The 25,894-nt window shown below is 40.0% G+C and overlaps 1 protein-coding gene across 1 annotated transcript in view; it reads right to left on the bottom strand.

The window, feature by feature from the left end:
• Positions 1 to 23,800, bottom strand: part of LRRC6 (leucine rich repeat containing 6) — a gene marked incomplete at its 3' end in the record, with an annotated part of 52,285 nt that extends 28,485 nt beyond the window's left edge. Inside the window, exons 1-3 of the mRNA XM_008570299.1 lie at positions 23,667 to 23,800; positions 10,382 to 10,549; positions 6,098 to 6,175 (exon numbers count right to left, since the gene is read on the bottom strand). Of these exons, the coding sequence (XP_008568521.1) occupies positions 6,098 to 6,175; positions 10,382 to 10,549; positions 23,667 to 23,676 (256 nt within the window). The remainder of the gene's footprint in view (positions 1 to 6,097; positions 6,176 to 10,381; positions 10,550 to 23,666) is intronic.
• Positions 23,801 to 25,894: the final 2,094 nt, after the last annotated feature.

Below are 25,894 nucleotides of genomic sequence, written 5' to 3'. Positions count from 1 at the left end.
GGGGGGGGGGGGGGGACGGGGGGATAAGGAGGAGGGATGGATAAAGAAGACTGTTTATTCTACCCTGGTGAATTCTCAACAGGGAAAAAAGAAAAAAGGATACTTGCTATTTTTTGCCATCCAGAAAAGAAAAATTTTTAAGAAAACAAAAAACTTACCTTTTAAATTATATTGAGATTTACTCAAGTAGATGGGCTGAGTGTGTAGTGTATACGCATCTTCCTACCTCTCACCTCAGTCTTAAACAAAAATGATTAATTTGCCAGCAGATGAGATGCATCTTCTGTTTCTACTCCCCCACCCGCCGCAATGTTCTCAGACTACCCCGTACGCAGTTCATCCATATTAGAGCTGGAAGGCAGAGAACCAAAAGGAAGACCTGTCCAGAAAAAATGGCTGGATGTGTACTGTGGACTGAAGTTTGCAAAGTTTAGAAAGACAATAGTGACAATCACGCCCTCTAGTGGTAAACGAACAAAACATACTGGAAAGACAACTTTCCATATCCTATAAGACACTTTCTTAACAAAAATGACAAGCCCTGGACAACCTAACCAAGAGTGAGAGTTTTAATTATTTCTGTGACGCTTTAGATTGCAGTTTTACTATCACAAACCATGGATATATGGCAAATTTTGCTATTCCATTTGTTCAGAAGAGAACACAGCAATAGGGCTGCAGAAGTTAGCTGGGAGAGAGCAATGACTCCATTTCTAATGCAGAAAAATGACAGTAATTGAAAGAATCATCTCAGTTCCAGCACTGAGGTTGGTTTTGGAGGCTTTGATAGTGGTAATTCTCTAGGTTTTGAGGATGAAAATTAAAACCTTATGTTTCATATTGATGTCATGGTTGATATATACCCTTGATAATCACTGAAATATTCATTTCTATACTAGGAGGCAAATAGGCTAAAATCTATTATGACCTAAGTGAAGTTCTCCTAATTTTAGCTATTGGCAGATGGCAGTGGGGTGTGGAGAGCAGCTTGCCTGCCTCTGCTCCATGCCCCTGCACTCTAAAGTGAGGCCCATTAGTCTGCATACCCCACCCACTCACAGAGTGGCTCTGCCAGGCAGGCAAGAGGCTGGATGGGGAAAGAGAACCTCACAACTGTAGAATAAGCCCATACCAGCCACCTATTAATCAGACACTAAGTGTTACCAGACATTTAAAGAAAAATAGCACAAAATAGAAGGCCGTGAAGTAAAACAGGAAACCTCAGATGAAAAGAGATAATTCAGGGAACTGAAGAAATTGAGAGCAAAATATTCTAACAAGTGCCACCAAATAAATTTTAGATAATATCTCACCCAAAAAATAACAATAGACTTTATAGAAAAGCAGCAATCAGAGCACAGAAATGAATTCAGAGGAATAAAAATTATGGCCAAAATAAAGAGTTAGTTACAGATTAACTGAATTATAGAATGAGCAGAGATGAATATAAAATAATTATTCTGGGATTTAAATCTGATGAAATATCCCAGAATGTGGAATAACAAGAAAAATGGGGCTTAAATAAGGAAGGCAGGTTAAGAGACACAGACGATCACCAGTACAATCAAAATCCAGTTAAAAGCAGTTCTAGGGAAGATCAAATAAAACAGAAAAGACAAAGTTATCAAAAAAGGTGATTGATAGATGAATGAAGAATTGAAAGAAGGAAGGGAGAGAGGGAGGGTAGAAGGCAGGAAGAAAGGATGGGTGAAAAAAATTGTCAACCAAGAATTCTATATCTGTGAAAACTATCTTTCAGAAATGAAAAAGAAATTAAGACATTTCTAGATAAACAAAAACTGAGAGCTTGTCACTAACATATCTACCCTACAAGAAATACTAAAGAACATGTGTCAGGCTGAAATGAAAAGACACCAGAGAGCAACTCAAATTCATATGAAAAAATAAAGACCATCAGTAAAGATAACTACATAGGTAAATATAAAAGGCAATATAAATATATCTTTGTATCTATTTTTCCCTAACTTATTTAAAAGATGACTAAAAAAAGAAATAATTATAAATCTGTGTTGACAGGCACATAATGTATAAAGTTGTAATGTGTAATGACAGCATAAAGAAGTTGGGGAGGAAAACAAGACTATATAGAAACAAAGCTTTGTATACTATTAAAATTAAGTTGGTATTAATTTGAACTAGATTGCTATAAATTAAGATGTTAAATGTAATTTCTATGGTAACTACTAGGAAAATAACCCAAAAGTATATAGTAAAAGAAACAAAAAAATTAAAATGGTACACAAGAAAATATCTAAGAAAAATAAAGAGGAAGAAAATATACATAAGATATATAGAAAATAATAGATCACCAATTACATTAAAAGTAAATGAATTAAATTTTCCAAACACGCAGGACAGATGAAAAACAAAAGCATGATCTATCTATATGCTGTTTAGAAGAGACACACTTTAGATTCAAAGACACAAATAGTTGGAAAGTTAAAGGATGGAATATATTTTTGTAACAACAACAAATTGTAAATTGTAACAACTACAAAAAAAGAGCTGAAGTAGCTATACTAATAAGAGACAAAATAGACTTTAAGACAAGGTTTGTTACTGGAGACAACAAAGGACATTTTATAATGAAAGAGGATCAACTTATCAGTAAGATAAAACAATTATAAACATATATGCACCTAACAGCAGAGTCACAAAATACATAAAGCAAAAACTGACAGAATTGAAGAGAGAAATAGACCATTCAAAAAATAGTTGGAAACTTTAAAAACCTGCTTTCAATAATGGATAGAACAATAGACAAAATGTCAGCAAGGAAACAGAAGAGGAGAACACCACCAAAAGCTGTCAAAATGATACAAAAAAACCAAAACAACTAGACTCAACAGACATCTTTAGACCATTTCACCCAGGAATGGCAGTATACACATTCTTCTCAAATGCATATGTAACATCCTCTAGAATAGACCAAATGTTAAGCCACAAAACAAGTCTCGGTAAGTTTAAAATAACTGAAATCATAGAAAGTATGTTCTCTGATCCCAATGGAATAAAACTAGAAATCACTATCAGAAGAAAATTGAGGAAATTCACAAATGTATGGAAATTAAACAACACTCCTATCTGAGCAATGGGTCAAAGAGGAAATCACAAGGGAAATCAAAAAATACTTTGAGATGATTTAAAAAAAAAAAAAAAACATACAAAAACTTAATAGATGCAAGAAAAATAGTGCTCAGAGGAAAATTCATAGCTGCAAATGCAGACATTAAAAAAAGCAAAAGATCTCAAATCAATAACCTAAACCTCCACTATAAGAAACAAACAAACAAAAACAAAAACAAAAAAACAAAGAAAGCAAACAACACAAAACAAAGAGAAGGAAAGAAATAATAAAGATTAGAGTGGAAATAAAACAGACAATACAAAACAATAGAGAAAAATCCACAAAATCAAAAGTTGGTTCTTTGAAAAGATCAACAAAATTGACAAACCTTTACTTATGCTAACCAAGAAAGAAAGGGAGAAGACTCAACTTTACTAAAATTTGAAACAAAACAGAGGCTATTACTATTGACCTTATAGAAATGAAAAGGATTATAAGAGAGAAGTAAGAACAATTGTATGCCAATAAGTGAGATAACCTAGGTGAAATCAAAAAATTCTTGAAAGACATAAACTACTAAAACTGACTCAAGAAGAAACAGAAAATCTGAATAGCCTTTTACAAGTAAAGAGATTAAATTAGTAATCAAAAAATTTTCCATAAAGAAAAATCCAGGACAAGATGGATTCTTGGTGTATTCTACTAAGTGTTTAAAGAAAAATTAACACCAGCCCTTTACAAACTCTCCCAAAAAGTAGAATAAGAAGAAACCCTTTCTCATTTATTCTATAAGGCCAATAATATCCTGACAATAAAACCAGACAAAAACATCTCAAGAAAGGAAAACTACAGAAAAAATTAAGGATGATTGTGTTCTAAAGGACACCATCAGGAAAGTTGAAAAGAAAACCCACAAAATAAGAGAACATATCTGCAAATCATATATCTGATCAGGGCCTAGTATACAGAATACATAAAGAACTCTTACAACTCAACAGTAAAAAGACAAATAACCTAATTAAAAATGGGCCAAAGTTTTGAATGAACATTTCTCCAAAGAAGATGTACAAATGGCCAATAAGCACATAAAAAAAATGTTCAGCACCATTAGTCATTAGGTAAATGCAAATCAGAACCACAATGAGATACCACTCTGCACCCATTAGGATGGCTTCTATAAAAACAAACAAACAAAAAACAGAAAACAACAACCGTTGGCAGGGATGTGGAGAAAATGGAGTTCTCATAAATTGCTGGTGTGTATATAAAATGATGCAACTACCTTGGAAAACGGTTTGACAATTCCTCAAAAAGTTAAACATAGAGCTATCACATGACCCAGTAATTCCATTCCTAGGTTTACCAAATTAACTGAAAACATATGTTCACACAAAAACTTGTAGAGTAATGTTCTTAGCAGCATTATTTATAATAGCCAAAAAGTGGAAGGAACCAAACATCTATTAATTAATGAATAGGGTAAGCAAATGTGGTATATCCACACAGTGGAATATTATGCAGCCACAAAAATAAATGAAGTACTGACACCTGCCACAATGTGGAGAAACCTTAAAGATGTTATGCTAAGTGAAAGAATCTAGACACAAAAGACCACATACCGTTGAGATTCCATTTATATTAAATGTTCAGAAAGGGAAAATCCATAGAGACAGAAAGTAGATTTGTGATTGTTAGGGACTAGGGCAAGGGTGACTGAGAAATGAATGCTAATTGATAAGGGATTTCTTTTAGGGTGATGAAAATGTTTGAATTGGACAATGATGATAGATGCACAACCTTGTGAGTTATACTAAAAACTACTAAATTATTTATTTTTAAATGGTGAATTTTATACTATGTAAGTTATATCTCAATTAAAAAAATTAAATGTTCCAAATATTTCAATTAAGAGACATATAAAAAAATACATTTTGGTTCATTTTTTTCACAATAACTTTGAGATGGATTAGAGAGATTAAATGTAAAACATAAAATCATTAAAATTAGAACTTAATATAAATTATATTCAGAAACCATAAAGAAAATGATTGACAACTGAGTATATTAAAATGTAAGACTTCTGCATGATACAGCATCATGACTGAAATAAGTACCGGATCAAGAGAAAATATTTGCAACATATATGAAATGTATGAGAGCACATTAAAAAAAAAAAAAAGACATGGCCAAAAGCTATAAAATATCTTCTAATTCAAATAAGAAATACAAATATTCAATAAACATTTTAAAGTTTATATACGAACTCAATTATAAGTAAGCTGCAAATTAAAACAATCACTAGATAACAATGTCTTCCTATCTTTAAAATACATTGTTTATAAAAAGTATTAATGAAATTGTGTTGGAATGGGTACTCACATGGACTATCAGTGCAAGTATAAAATTTATAAAATTTGAGGGGGGGGGAATTTGGCAATATCTTTCAAAATATGCATATTTAAATCTAGGAATTCAATTTCTCAGTATCTATCCCCCCAAAAAACTGCACATGTCCACAATGTGAAATGTAGAAGGATGCTTATTGCAGCCATGTTTATTATAGCAAAATGCTGGAACCCACTCAAATGTTCACCTGCAGACAACCGGTTAGATAAATCAGTCCACAATCATTCCATTATATACCTCCCACTCACTTTCTTAGATATCAAAAGAGCAAGGTAATTTCAAGGAAGAAATTAATTTTCAAAACAATGCTCATGGTATGGTCCCATTGACAGAATGTAAAATAAAACAAAATCACTTTCTATACACCAAAGTGTTAACTCTGGCTATCTCTGGAATGCGGGGGTAGGTTATGAAGAGTAAAAGTGGACTTCCATTTTTTAATTTATATTATCACTTCATTGTTTGAATTTTTATAACAAGAATTAATAATACAAGATTTAAATAAAATGTTAACTTTAAAAGTATACATATTGCTTATGTAATACTGCTTAATTTTAAATCTTAATTTTAATTTAGAATAAAATAAAAGAAGAAAAGTCTTACCTTCCAAATTTTCTATTTTTTCAATGTTATTTAAAGCTAAATTCAAATATTCAAGTTTCTTGAGTTTGCTAACATTTTCTGAAATAAACAAATAATGTAGTTAATTAACCCTCAAAATCAAAGACATTCTTACACAATCTATTGTGAAAATGGGAAAGAGAATCTAAGGATTATTATTATCATTATTAAAACCATGTTGCTTTTTCAAATTCATACCTGTACATCAGACTATGTGGTTGCCTTTGCAGTATCCATTTCTTCCTCCATCCTTCCTAATGGAACCCAGTTTGGCTCATGACTCTACCCTGCCCCAACTTCCGGGGGTGAGGTTTAACCAAGCTGGACCAGTGCATAGCAATCCAATCTCTCTTGCTAATGACAGCCCAGGAACCTAGGCTTACTCAAGCCAACCAGCTCATGGCAGTCTCCTGGCAACCATGTGGTACAGGAGAGGGCATGTACACCAAGTACTCTCAATCAGATGAAAGGGAAAGATCTATGTTTCATGCTTGGGGATATCCTATCTCGTCTTCCTGCTGGACTTTAATAAGAAAGGAAGTGCTATCTGTATTGGTATTCACACTTAATCATGAGGAAACCTATTGTGAGATGAGGCCCACCCACACTGTAGCTGCTAGAGCAGACAGAAGGAATCACCCGCCGTTGGAGTCTGCCCTACCTCTAGACATATAGTTGGGTAAGTGAATAGATTTCCTTTCTGTTAAGCCACATTGAGTTGTTTTTTTTTTTTTTCACTTGAAGCCAAAATAAACCTGATACAGGATTACCTTCATGAATAAATATGAAAGCCCATACAGGCAAAACAACATGCATAACCAATTCAAGGAATCACTGTAGAATGAGGCCTTTTAAAAACAGCTAATAATACCATAGCTGACATTGCTGAATATTTATTATATGCCACACTGTGTTCTAAGAATTTTGCATATATTATCTTATTTAATCCTCATAATAACCCTGTAAGGTAAAAACCATTGTTGTCTCCTTTTACAAATGAGAATACCAAGGTACCAAGAATTAATCTACTTGTCCAAGGTTGAGTGACAGAGCCAGGAAGCTTGGCTCCAGAGCCCAGCACCAAATCATTATACTACACCTTAAAAGAACAGTCTTTTCTAAGATGACATGAATGTAGAAAACCCTGCTAAGGAGTGTATGTTTGGGGCAGCTTCACTTAAATACTCCCTCCTCTGGTCATGCCTCAGAGAAACTACAAAGATGGAACACGGTGATTTATAACCATCACTCTTATCACCATAAATAGTTCATCTAAAATTTACAAAACACCATATATTTCTTCCATAGACCTGAGAATAATATTTACCTCTCTGAGCTTCAGTTTACTAATTTTTCAAATGATGATTTTGAAATAAATTACTAAAGTTTCTCTTAGCAATTAAATTACTCAAAGTAATACCAATGTTTACGAAAGGTTCTCTAGCAACATCTGAGCATTCAATAGTCAACAGATTTGGAGGTTTCTGTGTGCCAAGAATTATAACAAAGTGTCTAGTCTGCATCCTGAACAAAAATATTTAAAGTTATCATTGTTAAAATTGCCATCCCACAGCAAAATACCTGTTCAAAGTAGAATTCCCCTTCCCCACCCTTTGTTACTTGTGTAGCCCTCTAAATGATAAGAGTCAGCTGATAGAAAAAAAGGTAAGATCTATTCAGGAAGGACTTCCTAAGTTAACTCTTTGGGAAAAACAGGGGCAAAATTGGTCTGGGGGAGGGGGGACTCTGTAAGTAAAGATGTATAGAACCTCTAGGGCAGTAGGCAGGGTGTCTGAGAGTTCTAACCCAAATCCTTCCAGAAGTTCTCACAAAGTGCCATGAGCAGACCTGCAGCTTGCAGTGGACCAAATCACTTCTCAGGTTTAAGAAGCTCTGCAGCCCTCAGCTCTACCCAGGCGTGATGCCTATTGGGACACTGTTGCAAAAGTCCATTGCTGGAGACTTCCCCTACAGGTTCTGATTCCATAGGTCTGGAGTGCAGCCCAAAACCCGCACTTGAATGAGACCCCAGATGGTCCTCAGCTACCACGTGGAGCAGCAGTAAGCAGAGCCTTCCTCCGCAGCCCATCTGCATCACCCAGTGTGGAACAGAGCTTTAGCAAAGGCAACTGCTTCATAAACTTCAACCTCAATGGCACAAGAGCAAGTCTGAATCCCAGAGAAGTCATTTTACTTGCTAAATAAGTGCCTGAATGCCTATGGGTGGAGTAGCATTGAAAAAAATCCCATTATTAGGATTTAAAAGAGTGTTTAAGAATACTTTGGAAGCAAAAATTTAAGCTTCCTCACAGCTCTGAAAAGGACTTAAATACTATGCTACTAATTAGTGATTGTGATGGACCCAGCTGTGGAGATTAAAATTTCAGAAACGCTTTTAGATCTGTACAATTAGGACTGTTCTTTAATGCCCCCATGTATAAAAGCTGGTGGTTTTCTGTAATAGCCTTTTTAATTGAACAATGTGCCAGAGTTTCTAATTTCTAGCAAAGTAAAAGATGCCTAAAATAATTCTCTGAAGAAATACAGGGAATTTTAGTAAATATTCAAAAAATGATGGAAATCTAGGCTTTTTACAAACCTAGAGCCAATTTTCAATTATCCACAAAACTATGGGCAGCCACATCACCAGGGTTTCTCAGCCTTGGCAATACTAATATTTTGGGGGCCATCTAATTCTTTCTTATGGGGGGGCTGTCCTGTGCATTGTGGGATGGTTAGCAGTACGCCTAGCCTCTATATACTAGATGCCAGTAACACACATCTCACACAAACACACACACGCTCTTGTCAAAAATGTCTCCAGGCATTACCCAATTACCCCTTTTGAGAACCATTGCACATTGCCATGTAAAGTTAAATATGACCTTAAAAGCAGACCCCTGGGCTCCACTGCCAGAGCACAGAAGGGTTGGCACTCTCTCTGCCTCATCAACCCTAACTCCGTCCCTTTTCCTCCAACTCCGTTTGCTTCTCCCTTCTGTTCCTACCTTCATATGGCTAGCCTGGGGTACTCTTGGGATAAATGATAAAATTAATAACAACAGTAGCACAGGAGCTGTCACCTACTGAGCACTTATCTCATGGTAAGCAAAAAGCTAAGCACATAATTTCATGTAATCCTTATACCGATTCTGTATGTTAGGTGTTATTAGCCCTATTTCACAGATGGCAAAACTGAGGGTGGAACAAGTTAACTGACTTGTCTAATTTCACACAGCTTATAAGTAGGAGAGGCAGGATCAAACCCAGGTCTACCTGACGTCAGAGGCTGTGCTTGCTCTCACCACTAAACTATACTGTTGTTTCTCTGAGTAGTGAGAATATTCCCCATTTCCATGTGACGTGACTTCCATTAGAGTGACTCCACAGGCCTTCCTTCTCTCTGCCCCTTAATTCATTCTCATGGGGTGGTAGGGTGCTGGCAGCAGGGGAAGTACCAGCTTATCTGATGGGTAAATTGAAAGAAGAAACTGAGCATGCCCAGTCCCACCCTCTTTCCTGGCTTCTAGGATCCTCCTGCCAGCAGAGAGCACATGGTCTCAAATCCCTCCTTCCATAAAGCAAGAGCCCGCATGGGTAGTCCCCGACCCAGCCACATGCTTAATTTGTGGTTGTCCAGTTCTGCACATGACCAGGTGGATAAACCTTTATTCTGAGGGTAGTATTAACAAGCCCACTTAGCTACAAGTCTAAGCCACATCTTCAAAGAGTTTTATCAGTTATAATGCTGATACTTTGATCTTCATCCATCTAACTTCTGTATTTACCTCTCATTTTCATTCCCAACTGGAACCCTCCCACTACGCACGACTGAGCACAATGCCTTGCACATATACATTCACAATAAACGTGGTGGAGCTCGCAATCTCAGACAGTGGTAACCTGACAAGGACTTGCTCGATTCCTACACAATCCTTTCAGTTCTGCGGAGTGATGTCAAACCATGACAAATGCCTAGATGACATCCTCTTCCCTTTCAAACTTTAAAAAAAATCAGGTCAACTAATGCATACCCTGCCTTTACTGCTCTCCCAGCTCCTTGATGGAGATTCTTTCGGGCAATGAGACCACACATGGAAGAGTTCAGGGGAACACTCCATATGCAATTATTGAGAGATGGCTACGACTATTTCCCATGTAATTCTTTTTGAGTTATTGCCTTCCTCTAAGAATAACACTGCATGTTTCAAAGTTCTTCCATTCAAACTGTTAAGGAAACTATGAGAACAAAGTACTAAAACTTACCAATTTTTCCAATAAGATTATTTTGAAGATAGAGAATTTTTAAATCCCGGCACCATTTGTCAATATGTTCTAGTTTTTCTATTTCTTGCTGATGCAAGGACAGTTCCTCCAGGGAAAAAATCACACAGTCATTGTGTTCTGCATTCCGTCTAATAAGATCTTCTGTGACTGAAAGAAAATACGCTACATATTACATTTCTATCCCCGTCGTTCAGCATCAGGTTATTACACTAATGCGTTGGTTTCTCTTTGCAGTTAAATGTCAATTCTCCAGGCCCAGGTGATTTGCAAAAACAAAGAGATCAGAAGAATGCTGCCTCTTGCTGGAGTTTTTGTGAGGCCATGATGTAAGTCATAGGGAAGAAAGAGACATGGTGATATCTTAAGTCTCATTTGTCTTTGTATGTGTGGATGTAGGGTCTACACACATTTTGCTGTATAGATGGAGACAGAATTGACAGTCATGGCTATAAGAATGTTGATATGGAATCTCATGGTGATACCATGTCAAACTGGATGAGATCCACTAACTGATCCGAAACAGAGCAACTTGCCACTGAGAGGCACAGTCAGGCTGACAGAGAACAGAAATATGAAAACATCTGGAGTTCCGGTCGAGATGGCGGAATAGAGCATTCCCAGCATCACTCTCTCCCACAAATCAACCGATTTACAGCTATGAAAATGTAACATCAGCCAAGCTGGGGCTGCTGGAGCTCAGGGGAAGAGGAGGAGAAACCTACAGAGTTCATGAAGGTGGGAGAAACCACAATGAGAAAAAGAAAAAACTGCTTGGAGCGTTTTAGGCCACGGCCACTTCAAGGCTGGAACTGCTGAGTGCATGGAGCAGGAGCCTTCAGAAGCCACAACTGTGCCCTTCAGATGGAGTTACTTGGAGGCAGCAGGGGAGAAGAGGGCCTCAGTGGCCCCCAGGACAGCAAGACCACTAATAGGTTTCCCATGGACCCACGCAGGAGAGAGGAGCCAGAACAACTGAGAAAAGGGAGCCATTCAGAGGCCGGTGACTCAGTGCAAGGGACCAGCACAGGGCCCACCCCATGGGAAATGTTTGGAGCCCAGGTGGTGGGGGAGACAGGCCCACCAGGAGAACACTGGGACACAGCAAGGACAGCCGATCTGCCCTCCAATCAGCGCAGGACCACTCAGAGGAGACTGGTCGGGAATATAGAATTTCATGGGATGCAGTTTGATGAAAAAATTCAGGCCCAGGTCAGAGTTTCTACACAACCCAGGTGCATCAGGTCTCTGGAGAGCTGGAAGTAACTATAAGGTCAACCATTAAACCCCAAGCTGCACAAAAAGCCTTCCCTAGGGAATCAGCAGCAAAACAGCAATTTAGCTCAACCACACAGCTCAAGTACTGGTTCCCACAGGTAGTTCCCCCATTTTAGAAGTAAGCAAAAGACAAAAAATTAGTTCTGGCAAAGGCATGCCACCAGTGTCTTGGGGTCTGCCAGGGGAAATGAGACATGGAACTGGGGACCAGACCCAGGAACCAGACCCCCACCCACAACCACTCACACCACCAGTGCCTCAGGGCCCCGCCAGAGGCCCAGGGCATGGATCTGGGGACCAGACCCCCCTCCCACAACCAGGCACACCATGCCAGTGCCTCGGGGTCTGCACAGGGACCCAAGGCATGGAGAAGGGGACTGGACCTCCCTCTCACAACCAGGCACACCATGCCAGCACCTCGGGGCCTGCCCAGAGACCCAAGGCTTTAATCCGGGGACCAGACCTCCCTCCCACAACCAGGCACACTGCACCAGTACGTCATGTCCTGCCTGGGGACCCGAGGTATGGAGCTGGGGACCGGACACCCCCCATTACCTGGCACACCACCAGCACCAAGGAGTACATCAAAAACATCACCCTCATGTGGGTGGCCCACCACAGCCACCACAATAATCATGGCTGCTGTGAAAGTGGCTAGATGCCACAAACACCACACAGATGGTCCACCAGCCACTGGAATGCATTGACACAAGGAGAGTCACCAGCAGAGATAAAGAAAAGAAGAAGATATCTCTCTCCACAAAGCCCATTCCAGAGTGACAGAAGCAGCATCTGCTCTATGATAATATTGGGGGACCTGATCACACCTCTCAGCGTTGGACAGATTATCTAGACAACAAATTAACAGAGTAACCATTACTCTTTCAGAAGGAGAGAAGAAATCTAGAGTATTTCAAGGGTGGAGGGGAGAGGGAGAGGGGAATAGGGAGAGATTGGACAGGGGGTATAAAGAATAATTACAATCTGTAACAATATATATGCTAGTAATATTGATTTGATCAATGTATCTCAATGTTGAACCCCAAAAATATGTATAATCAATTTTGATTCAATAAAAATTTTTTAAAAAGAAAAGAAAGAAATATGAAAACATCTCACACCATTCACTAAGGAAGGGTCACTCATTCATTCATTCATTTAACATATATTTGCTAATTTAACTAAAGCTTAAGAAAAAGGAAAGGAACACCCAGATCTTGCATTACAATTATATTAAGCAGCTACACTCATTCTGTTTCCAAGAGAAATAGAAAAAGCTGCTCACAGGAGGAGTAATGGGATCTCCCACCCCTCTGACAAGAGCGATGTGTAACACTGGGCTTCTGACACAGAAGGTCAGTGATATGTGATGACAGTGGCACCAGAAGACTTGATAGAATGCTATGGTCTACGGTTGGAGCCAAGAACAAGATCATGAACCATCTTCATAAGATGCACTGAAATCAAAGAGCTACAGCAGTAGGGAAACCACGCACTTTCTAGGGCTACTAAAAATGTTATTAATGTAGTTGAACCCTTATATTCTAGCTCTATTCTAAATGATCTGCAAGTGTTAATGTATAAATATATAGAGTTATTATTTATATTTGTCAGATGAGGAATTGAAGCACAGAGAATTTAAATAACTTGCCCAGGTCTTGGTAGTAAGTGCTAGAGCCAGGTTTTAAATTCACAGTCCAGTGCCAGACCACGTGCTCTTAACCACTATGCTACAGAACCTCAAACATGAGCAAATAAGAGCCTGTTGAGATTTCTCAGGCTTCCTGAATGTGCAGTCTCCCCTAGATGAGACAAAGCTCTTCACAGCAGCTTCACCTGCCCCACCTCTGTGCCACATCCTGAAAAGTGAACTTTCCCTTTATTTAAATGTAAAAACATGTATAAACTTGATCCCTTCTGTGCAGTTAGCTGAGCTCTCTGCTACTTCTGGCAGGAGGAGACAGGGTTGCTTGCAATGACAGTGCTTTAGAAGAAAGACAAGGGGAATGTAGAAACCAAGAGAGTAAAACACACACATGGGGAATGTCCCTGCTGCTATAAGCTTTGGCTCAACTAACAGGCAGAGATGGCTCCTCACCAGGTCCTGGGAAGGGGCAGGCCAAAGTGGCTGGGATGGAGGCTGAGAGGGCAGCCCCACCAGCCCTGGCTCGCTGGGATTCTCACTGCCAGCTACACTCTGCTGTCCCAAAATGCCACTACTAGTTTGCAAGCCAGCTTAAATAGACTGCTCTATTCAAAGAAAAGAAGTGGAGGGTGGAGGGGTGGGGAGACATCCTGAAAACCAAACCTGTAAGAACAGGGCATTAAAACTACTCTCCACCCCACTGCACCTCCAACCCCAAAGTTGGTTCACATAGCTTAAATCAACTGATAATAAATAAATGGGTACAGCCTGTTTGAAGATACAGCTAAGCTGCTGTGTAAAGTAAAATCCACTATCTATATGTTATTTATGTATAAGAACTATCTTAGCAGGGATGCAACATGGGTTAAGAGGTTGAGAGGGCACTACCAATTTTATCTGAGCTAATTTAATAAAATGTGGGAATAATTCACCACGACTAGTAAAACCCTCAGTGAATGATGGTGTATCTGTGACTTAAACTACACAGCTCCATGGAGCAAATGGTGGAATGCTGGAGGTCTTGCTGCCATTAGACCTGGAGTCCATGGGGTCAGGAGGACATGCCCATCCAGAGCCCATGCCCTCACCTCTAGACCACATCCCATGAAGGGAACAACGGGATGCTCTGCCTCCAAGCCCTGCACTGGCCACTGAAGACAGACTGTGCCATCGGATATGCACTCACACCCAGGGCTGTCCAAGGAGCACTGTTTGCTGGAATATGGATGGCTTCCATGTGTTGGCTGGATTATCCACCCTCATCTGAAGGCATGAAGGGCCACACAGAGCTAGGGGTGGGAAGAGAAGGGAGAAGTGGACCAGGGGACCAGCTCTCCCCAAGCCACCGCACTCTGGCATAGAACTCCAAGGAGTCTGAGAAACATATTAAATGCAGCCTTCTGGATGTCATGAAAGTACACTTGTCAAGGGAGGAAGATGCATTTTATCTAGCAGTTTGATTTATAACTTGACACATGTGCCTTTACTTATATTCTTGCCCCAGATCCTAGTTGAAGGCTTACTTTGGTATCCATATTGAAGATAAAACCTAACTTGAACCCCATAGACACTGTCTTCTGTGGTTAAGTCAAATGTGCTCAGGGGAATTCTGATTGCATCTTAAGTATTACCTGGTCTGTGGTTTCCTGAGGCCACATGTGCATTTGCACAGCCCACATGGGCTTCCTGGCTCTCAAGGCTGCTAAAGGTATAATAGGTTCCTCCATCTCTACAGTCCTAAAGGCTTTTCCAATTTGCCCAACCCTGAAGACTTATAGTGTTGACAAGGTTCCTTTTGGTACCAAATGTCTTTCCTGTATTCTCTTGCTGATCCTTTCAAAATTTAGAAACTCTTTATCATGCTATTATGTGTGTAAAATTGATCATTTGCATACAATTGTCAAACCTCCCCTTTCAGTGGCACGTAACTAGTAGGAAGGAATTATGTTGATCCATCTCCTAACCAGGAGAATTAAGATGATAAAAATCACCATTAGTTTGAAGAGGTGTGGGTGGGGGAACCTCCCTTAGCATGAATAACCAATTTACACACACACACACACACACACACACGCACACACACACACACACACACACACAAGAGAGGAGGGACACAACAGTTCATTCAACACAACAGGGAAGTTTGCCCAACAGCAACAATTATACACATTAGTATAGATTAAAAGAGAATGGTGAATTACAGAGGAAAGTAGAATTGTGAAGGTCTAGAATTTCCCAGGGGCCCTTTTCTGAACTCTTCTATTATAAGCAAACAGCTGTGTGGTATTCCGTTTTATAGCACTCAGGGAAGTGTTGTTACAATACCACTTCACCTCCAATGCCAAATATCAGTACAAAAACCAGAGTCCCTGAGAAGAAATGTGTAAGAATGTCTACATGGTGCATGAAGATTATAGTGTTTCACACTTTTAAATGGGAAAACATTTTGCAGTATTTCAAACTAATTTAGACCAAACATTCTTTTACTCCAAGAAGCATTATTCACCTTTAGAAATTCTTACTCCAAATAATACAGCATGGCACTTACATGAGATCATTCCAGAGATTTAAAAATGCTTAGAAGCATTAATGTGTCATCACAAGACTATTTCAAGAGAGGTGGAATCAGAAAACCTATTATGTGCTTTAGAAGAACATGCCAAGGTACTATAGGAAACATATTGCTTTTACTTCCTTATTTTAGAAAATTTCAAATTGCAAAATACAGGACAGATGGATTCTGAGAAGTATCTTGCCCAAAGAAGGTGTTAACCAATATCTGCATGTCTAAAGGAATGAGTGGTTGATGAAGGATATTGACAGCTTTAACCACAGATACATACTCATCTCGCTAAAAGATGTTGCTAAGGAATCCAAAGGTTTAATCAAAACTGATCAGCCAGCCTAGGCTTCTTTTCAATTCCTAATATGATTGGATTCTCTATAATTTGAGGGAGTTTCAGTAAAATGCCTTTGCAGTGAGTGGGGGCAAAGGACAGGAGAAGGTTTGGGGGATATTGGAGTTTGCTGTGCTGTGTTTGCTTCTACAAAGCTTTTCAGTGTATTGAGCAAAGTTCTGGAAACTCCCAAAGCCAACAATTTAATGTTCATTCCTTCAGGCTTTATATCATATTTTGTAAACAGCCCTCTCTTTCTTGCCAGCTTAGAATAAAATCAACCAATATATGTTTATAACAGGCTTTGCAGAATTTTCAAACACCTTGAAAGACCTAGTAGATACATATATGAAATAGAGATTTAACAGAAATGAAGGGGTTACACATAGGTAAAGGCTACCTCTTGTAGCATCTAAACTTTTTTTCTCTTTTACCATTTTCAATGGAAACTTTTCAAAGCAGGATTACACGTTTTCCCTGCCTTTTCTTACTGACTCGGGGTCATCACAATGAGCATCAGTAGCCACACGGTACTGCAATCCAGTGATACCTTCAGGTGCTAGACATAGAGCACGCTTTTCAAAAGCATGGAGAAAGTGCGATGGGGCACCTTGACAGAAGCGGACAGCAAGTGCAATGAGCACGGAGGAGGAGCCATCAGTGCTATTGAGTGAAAGGAGGGAGGTCAGAAGAGGCTTCACGGAGAAGCCTGAGCTGAACCCTGAGATGGGAGCAGATGTTTGCCAGATACACACATGAGGAAAAGGCACCCCGGGCCACCGTGGATGGCATGCTGCATGGTCCAGCTCTCCTTCTGACACTAACGACGACATCCTCCAGCTGCTGGGAGCTCCCCTGGCAACAGCCGTCACTTCTCTCCTTCTGTAGTCACCTCAGTTGAAGAGACACCTCCACCAAGGTCACGCCCTTTCTCAGGAAAGCCCATATCCAATGACTGGCTGGTGTGGGGCTGGAAAGGTCCGGTCCTTCACCCCAACTTGGGCAACTCAGAGGTTTCATTCCAAGTTTAGAGCTCCTGTGCCATCGGGTATGTGTTCTCACACCCAGGGCTGTCCAAGGAGCACAGTTTGCTGGAATGTGGATGGCTTCCATGGCCGAGTCCTTTGTTAAATGCATCACAGCCCAACTTCCCCCTCTGCGCAATCTTGCTTTCTTTCCTACCTGCCCTAAGAACATTTCCTAATAAACTTCCTGCATGCTAATCTCCATCTAAAAATCTACTTCCTGGGGAACATGACCTAGAAGGCTTGATATCAGAAGTGGGCCATAAAAGCAGATGCTAGCTAAGATGGGATTTGGGAGTCAGATCACCTGCTGCCAGAGTGGCAATGAGGACATCATCACTGGTGCTAGGTGACACATGGACAGTGCCAGGCCCAAGGCAGCTGTGCAGTTAAGACTTTCATTGGTGTCAAACAGAAATGGGACACCAGTGTATGGGAATGCACTAGTAAGTGTGACATATCAGGCATTAGAGAAATACGAGGAAAACTGTAACTTATCAGGTGGCTGCTACTAAACACAATTGATAAGGACAGGCTGAGAGACATTAAGCAGCTATGAAAACCTAAGTGTGAAAACCAGAGGACTGCACTGGCTACATATAAAGAGGTTTTCATTTCCTGAAACCAGAGGGCAGAGAAAGCTGAGGACCACGACCAGGATTTAATCATAACAGTAGCAGAAACTTCAGGTTCCAGACATGATACAGACATAGGACAGGATTTACCCTCCAGCTTAAAATAACTAAAAATCCAGACAAAATATATGAAAGTAACGTTTTTTATTAAATGTTGGAAATCAGGAAATCAAAAAAGGAAACTAGGAAGTATTTTGAACAGAATAAAAATACAAAAACTGCAGAAAAATACAGAAAATTGGGGGTATGCAGCTAAAATATTACTTGAAGGGCAATTTATAGCACTTACACAGCTAAAGTAGGAAAAAAGAAAGGTCAAACATCAACTTTTACTTTAAGAAACTAGAAAAAGAACAAATTAAACTCAAAATAAGCAGAAGAAAGCAAATAATAAAGATTATAACATAAATTAAACGGAAAGCAGAAAACAATAGAGAAAAAAATCAATAAAAATTAAAGCTAGTTTTTTAAGAAAGTACACAGGTAAACTTCTAGGCACACTTAGTAAAAAAGGGAGAAGACACAAATTGCCAATATTAGGAATGAGAAAGGGGACATCATATACGTTGTACAGATAATAAATGATAATATAATAAGGAAATAATATAAATAACTTTATGCCAACAAATTCAAAAACAGATTCAATGAGTAAATCCCTTAAAAGCAAACTACTAAGGCTGACTCAAGAAGATATAAATAAGCTGAACAGCCCTATATCTACTAAACTAATTGGATATGTAGTTAAAAACCTTCCCACAAAGAAAAGTATGGCACAGATGTCTCCACTGATAAATTCTACCAAACATTCAAGGAAAAATAATATCCCATATATACAAAAATTGGAAAAGAAAGAATACTTCCCAAGATATTCTATAAGACCAGAATTACCCTGATTCCAAAACCAGACAAATACATTACAAGAAAAGAAAGCTATGGAACAATGTCCCTCATGGACACAGTTGTAAAAATTCTAAACAAAAATTTAGCAAATCAAATCTAACAATATAATGAACGGATTATACGTCATACCTAAGTAGGATTTATCCAATGTATGCAAGGTTGGCTTAACATTCAGAAATACATGTCGTATATAGTATTAATAAACTAAAAAAAACACATATCAGTAGATATAGAAAATGCATTTGACAAAAATCCAACATCCATGCCTCATTTTAAAAAAATAAATAAAACACTTACAGCAAACTAGAAATAGAAGGGAACTTATTCAACATCAAAAGTGGCATCCACAAAAGACCTACAGTTAACAATATACTCAATGGAGAAAGACTTTCTACCTAAGATCAGGAAAAAGGCAAGGATACCTGTACTCACCACTTCAACGCTGTACTGCAGGTTCTAGCAATAAGGCAAGGGAAAAAAATGGCACCCCGTTAGTAAAGAAAGAAGTAGAATTATCTCTGTATACAGATGGCATGACTGTCTACAGAGAACATCCAATGGAATCTACATAAAAAGCTACCAGTACTAAGAGAGTTTAGCAAGTTTGCAGGATATAAGATCTATATAAAAAATATAAATTATATTTTTATATAATAATATCATTTACAATGGCATCAAAAGTGTAAAATACTTAGATTTGACAAATCTGACAAATATGTGCAAGACCTGTCCACTGAAAACTACAAAAAACACTGCAGAACCATATTTTATAAGACTTAAATAAATGGAAATACATACTTTGTTCTTTGGTCAGAATATTCAATATTGTTGAGATGCCCATTTTTTCCCAAATTGAGCTACAGAATTAACACGATCACAGTCAAAATCCCAACAGACTTTTTTCTTCTTTTTTTATACAAATTGAGAAGATACCAAAATTCACATGGAAATGCAAAGGATCTAGAATAGCCAAACCAATTTTGGAAGAGAAAAATAAACTTGGAGGACAAAAACTACCTAACTTCAAGACTTATTATAAAGCTACTACTTGAAACAATGTGGTATTGGCATAAAGAAAAACAAATAGATCAGTGAATCAGAAAAGAGAGTCCAGAACACATAAATATTGGCAACTGATTTATGCAAAGGTACGATACAATAAGGAAAGCATAGTCTTCAATAAATGTTGCTGGTACTGCATGGATTTCCACACGTAAAAAAAGAACTTTAATCCGTATCTCACATCATATACCAACATTGAGTTAAATGAATGATAGACTAATATAAAACCTAAATTATAAAACTTAAAAAAAAAGAAAACTCTAAGTGAATTTGAGTTAGGCAAAAATTTCTTAGATATGAACAAAATCAAAATCTATAAAAGAACAAATTAATAAGTTAGACTTAAAATTTAAAACTTCTGCTCTTTGAAAACTACTTAGGAGAATTAAATATAAGCCACAGACTGGGAAAAATATTTGCAAATCATATGTCTGATAAAAGACTTACATGCAATATATACAGAACTCTTAAAACTCAGTGATAACCAGGCTGGCTGATTAACTCAGTTGGTTAGACCATGATGCTGATAACACCAAGGTCCAGGGTTTGAACCCTGTACTGGCCAGCAGCCAAAAAATTAAAATATTTAAACACTTAAAAAAACTCAGTGATAAGAAAACAAACAAGTCATTATAAAAAATGAGCAAAATATTTGGACACTTCGCCAAAGAAGATGTATGGATGACAAATATATCACAGTAATAAAAATGAATTCATTACTATGATATGGCATTTAAAAGCAAAGAGGTTAGGTCTTTTCTAAGTCATAATCCACAGCAGATTAAATGTGCAGAGAGGACTAATTCTTTTATTTTCTCCCAGCCACTGCCCCCAGGCTTGACATTGTTCCTCCTGAGCAGACATTAACACTAAAAGTAGTCTTTTTGACTTAAACATGAGACTTTGCACCATGACTTCTCTTTCTCGTCAGACCTTGCATTACTCCCAGGGACAGTGTAGCAGCATACGCAAGAGTGCCTCATTTCCTTAGGTTCACATCCCAGCTTTACCACTTACTGTGTGACACTGGGCGCACTGTTTAACTTCTCTGTGCTTTAGATTTCTCATATGCAAAAAGGGGGTAATAATAGTGTCTACCTCAAAAGATTTTTAAGAGAATTCAAGGAGTAAATACACAGAAACACTTAAAAACTGACCAGAAGGTAGTAAGTGGTTCAATAAATGTTAATCATAATTATCATCCTCCCTCAGAGACCCAAATTTCTCCTTCAGCTGTAGGGAGTTCAGAACCGTGGAAAGAGCAGCAAAAGCTGGGAATCTTGTATCCTAGTCCTGACTCTCTCCTGACTGATAAGCGGGACATCAGCTGGATCACTGGTCACCCGTGGGTGCCTGCTCCCCATCTCTATAATGTAGAGGTACGCGAGATGATCTAGCAAGCACCATCTGTAAAACCTGTACTACTGACATCCCAGCATCTTTCTCTGGAAAATACAGGAAAGCAGCAACAAGGAGCACATGGGAGTAAGGAGATGATAGCAAGAGGCAGAAGGCAATTTATTAAGGAAGCGTGGGGGAAAAAGAATATGTAAGAAGGGTTGTAAGATGCGGTGGGGAGGGTCACTTTCTCCACCCACCTCTCTCAGATCTGTCCACTGAGCCTTTGTCCCATGGGGGGCAGTACAGTGTGATGTGGGATCCAGAGAATCCAGTGACTGTGTTATTTAATCTCTGTGCCTCAGTCACCTCACCTAAAAAAATGGAGATGATTGTATTTCCTCCCTGCCTCCAAAGGCTGTTAGGAAGACGGAACAAGGGAGGGCATGAAAATCATTTTAACCAGGCCTGACACACAACAGACACTCACAAGAGGAGCCGTGCTTGTTATGTGTCCTGCTGCCACAGCTTCAGTTCAGGCCACTACCTCCCACTTGAACTCCCTACATTGTCAAGTCATGCTCGTGAACAAACCTTTTGGTTTCTCTACTCTCTTTTGACGAGAACGACCTACAAAACCTGTATCATCCGATCTCTGCCTACCTTTCTCTCAGGTCTTCCTTCCCTCTTCGGCCTCCATCCGTTCTTTCTGTCCCTCACCCCAGCTCCAGTTGTTTGCACTTTGCCATCAAGGGGCCCTGCACTTTCTCACCTGTGGGCTTCAGCGTTTCCTTTCCAGACAACACTGCTTCCTCAGAGAAGCCTCCACCTACCCCAGACTCACCTGCTCTCAAGGCTCAGGCACCCTCTCCCACCCTCTCTAACCACCATATTTGTAAGTGTTTGCCTTTCCCTCACTAGGAGGGTGGGCCCATCTCTGTCTTGCTCATCACTGCGTCCTCAGAGCCTGACTCAGAGAATGCTCTCCAATGTAAGTCTGGTAAGTTAAGGATTTAACAAATTAAAGTAGGCAGGAGTCAGAGAAAGAGGGCAAAAGATATTCTACAAAGCAAGTTAAAAAGGTTAATAGCCAAGAGATGGAATCAACCTAAATACCCATCGATGGATGAATGGATAAAAAATCTGGCATATATACATAATGGAATACTCTTCAGTTATTAAAAAAAAAAGAAATTATGTCATTCACAGCAACAAGGATGGAACTGGATAACATATTAAGTGAAGTGAGCCAGGCACAAAAAGACAAATACTGCATGATCTCACTCATATGTGGAACCAAACAAACAAACAAACAAACAAACAAACAAACAAACGAAAAAAAAAAAAAAGGCCGTTTTCATAGAAGTAGAGAGTAGAATAATGGTTACCAGAGGCCGGGAGGGGAGGGGAAGCGGTAGATTAACAGGTACAAAGCTATGCTATCTATCCTAACTGAATCAATGTACAGTAGAAGCATGTATTAAAACAATACACTGTACCCCACAAATATGTAAAAATAAATGCTAAAATAATTTCTGGGGGAAAAAAAAAGTAAAAATTGTTGATAAGAAAAAGGAGTGGGACCAGGGAACGGGGAAACAACCCCGGAGGAAATATCAATCACTGGTTTAGGAACAGAGTTTTAACATTTACATATCACTCTCCCCACCACCTCCTACTCCGACCTCTACCTCTAGGCTATCAGGTCTTCCAGGGCAGAAACCCCATCATCTAGCACAGTCTCTTGATTAAAAAATATTAATTATGACACTTTTACAATGATAAGTGATAAATTAAGTACAAAACTGTATAGAACTGCCATTTGGGGAGGTCAAAAACGTTTTGGATATCAGAATGGTTCAATCTAATATAAATAAGTGACAATCCCATCACCTGGCAGTCTCTTAATATATTTTTAAACAAATACTTTTACAACAAACAAGACTTCTATTGCCTTCATTTTTGAGATGAGGAACTTGGAAACTGAGGCCCAAAGGCGTGAAGACACTGAAAGTCAGGTAGCGAGGGGGCGAAGGAGGCAGGATCTAAAACCCTGGCTCAGGAGTCGGTACCCTCAACCACTAGGCGACACTGCCTTCCTGAATGAGTCTGAGGGCTGCAGCTGGGAGACAGTGCACAACTTGGACAAGACACAACTTGGAAAGGACACGCGCGGGCCCGAATCCGGTGTGTCTGACACCCAAACCCGTGCACCTTCCACTACCCCCTTTTGTCAAGTCCAATGCCTTTCTGTCCGCTCCCCTCCCCCCAACCCATTTTACAGTTGGGGAACCTGAGCCTCGAAAAGGCCAGGCTGCGGAGGACCTGGCACAGCCGGGTCTGCAGAGGCCAAAGGGTCGGCCTGGGCCAGGGTCCTGACAGGAGGGGGCGGAAGTGACCTGCGGCAGGCGGTGAGGGTCCCGTGGGACCCGGGACGACGCCTGCAAGGGGGACGATCGAAGGCGAAAGGCGAGAAGGGGAGCTTACTCCTGCCCATGGCGTCTCTCCGGCTCGCTGGCCAGGGAAGCTCGACCCGGACCCCCAAGGCCTCTCTTCGCCCTTCACAGCCACGCCTCAGCGCGTCGGTACCGGGATCTGGGAGTCATGGCAACGGGGACGCTACGGCGGCCGCGCGGGGCCAGGCGCCGCCGCATTTACCCCACTCTGGGAGGTGCCAATGGAGGAGACCCGCGTGGAGGGGCTTCCGGGGGGACACGGGAGTCTCTGCCCAGCCCAGACCTGAACTTGCTGCACATTCCCGCCCTCGACCTTCCGCAGTCGTCTTCCCTCTCCCCAGATCAATTGTCCAGACTGAACAAAGACGGGCTGCTCTGATGTTCTGATGGGATCTGCCTCCTAGGCAGCCTTGTCATTTACTTTTACTCTTTTTATTTTATTTAACGCTTCCAGAGCCAGGAGATCTGGATTTGACCTCCGATCTCTTTACTAGCGGTGTGACAAACTTCCTTAGCCTCAGTTTCCACATCCGCAGCAGGAGTAATAATCATAACCTCAAAGGATTACTGTGAAGCTTTAAGTAGATAATGTGAATGAATGAAAGACACTTTTGAAAAACGACAGACTCAGTATAAAAGATAGTTGTCATTGCTATTATCTCATGGGTTTAAAGTCACCACCCAACACCAGTCGATTTCCTGCTAACAAGTTTTCTAACGTTACCGCCCATTATTCCCCACCCCCCACCCCTGCGGTTAACTTTCCCTACCCACCACTCTTAATCACAAGGTATAGGAAGTGTGTCCTCAAAGCATCCACTACTCCTCACATTTCTGCAGGTCCCTCTCCAAAAGCGTCCAACACACCTTACTCCAGTTCCAGAGTAGTAAGCTCATTCATACTCAGATGTTCAGATGTAAGCACTTTCATATATTACACCTCCTAAGATTCTTTAATGTTTATTACCATGAAAGTAATTATTACTCTCTACCTTAGTGGCAATAAAAAAAAAAAAAAGTGCAGTATATAAAAGATAAAACCTCTTCCCATCCCAGTACACAATATGGAGTGCATGCTTCTTATCTTGACATGTGTATTATTATGTTTGCATTTTGAAAGAAGATTCATAGAGCAATGCTGAGTGCAAAGAAATTTATCCTTTCAGCAGACACCTGTGAAGCATTTACTACTGGCAATTATTAGGGTTTGCCAAGTGGAGACAAGGGCATGAACTTGGACAGAGTGGCAGGAAAAGTCAGACAGGGTGGAGTGAAGGAGGGGCTGGGGACGATGATCAGTTTGGCAATGGAGAGAACTGCATAGAAGGGATTTTTGAACAGTAAGCCTGAGAGATTAGATTGGGGGTAAGGGAGGCCTTAAGTACCAAGCCAGAGGAACTGAACTGGAATAATGGGATTTAAGTCACTATGTCCCTGCAGTGGGAGAACTATTTGAAGTTCCAAGGAAACCTCTAAAGTCACTCAAACTATAAACTTAGATGATATTCACTGCTCCTACCCCCAAATCTGGTTCTCATCTTTTCACTGTTTTTTGAAAGCAGGACAGTGTGGAGTGAAGAGTATGAGTTCTGACACTGGAAAGAAACGTGGTTCATATCCATGGGTTTATTACTGTGTGTCACTGGAGAGATGACCCCACTTTTAGGAGCTGCAACTCCCCCACTTCCACATGCAGATGATAATATGAGCAAACATCTATGGCTGTGCCAGGGAGAGGTCGGAGCGCTGGTGTCTGATTACTCATGTAGGAGATAAAATGCCATGAGCAGCAGACGAGTGTAACAAATACGCCTGTGCTTGAACTTGTGCATTTTGACAGCAAGGAGTTCATTGAGGCTAAAAAGGATCTAGCTTCTGGCAGGAAGCTGGTACCAGGGGGTATTCCAGATAGAAAGTTTAGTTTCTAAGCTGACAGAGGCATGAGGTCAGGCCCAGTAGAGAAGATCTCAGCCTCTGGGTCAGAAGAGACAGAGGGAGGCAGTTCAGGACTCTAGAAAGTTCTCCAGAGCAGTGGCAACCCAGGTGTCTGATTCGTTGGCTCTGAGTTCCTATTCTCTCCCTCAGACCTACTCACCCTTGAACTCTCAACTTTACTCTTAAACTCCCTGGTTGTCAAAGAGGCTGCTATGGTTTGAATGTTTTTGTCCCCTCCAAAATTCTTGTTACAACTTAATCCCCAATGCAGCAGTATTGAGGTGTGGCCCATAGGAAGTGATTGAGTCATGTGGGTTCCACACT

The sequence above is a fragment of the Galeopterus variegatus genome, unplaced genomic scaffold, assembly GCF_000696425.1.
Source record: "Galeopterus variegatus unplaced genomic scaffold, G_variegatus-3.0.2 Scaffold589, whole genome shotgun sequence".
Taxonomy (NCBI): Eukaryota; Metazoa; Chordata; class Mammalia; order Dermoptera; family Cynocephalidae; genus Galeopterus; species Galeopterus variegatus.
This window is presented reverse-complemented; position numbering and strand designations above follow the sequence as displayed.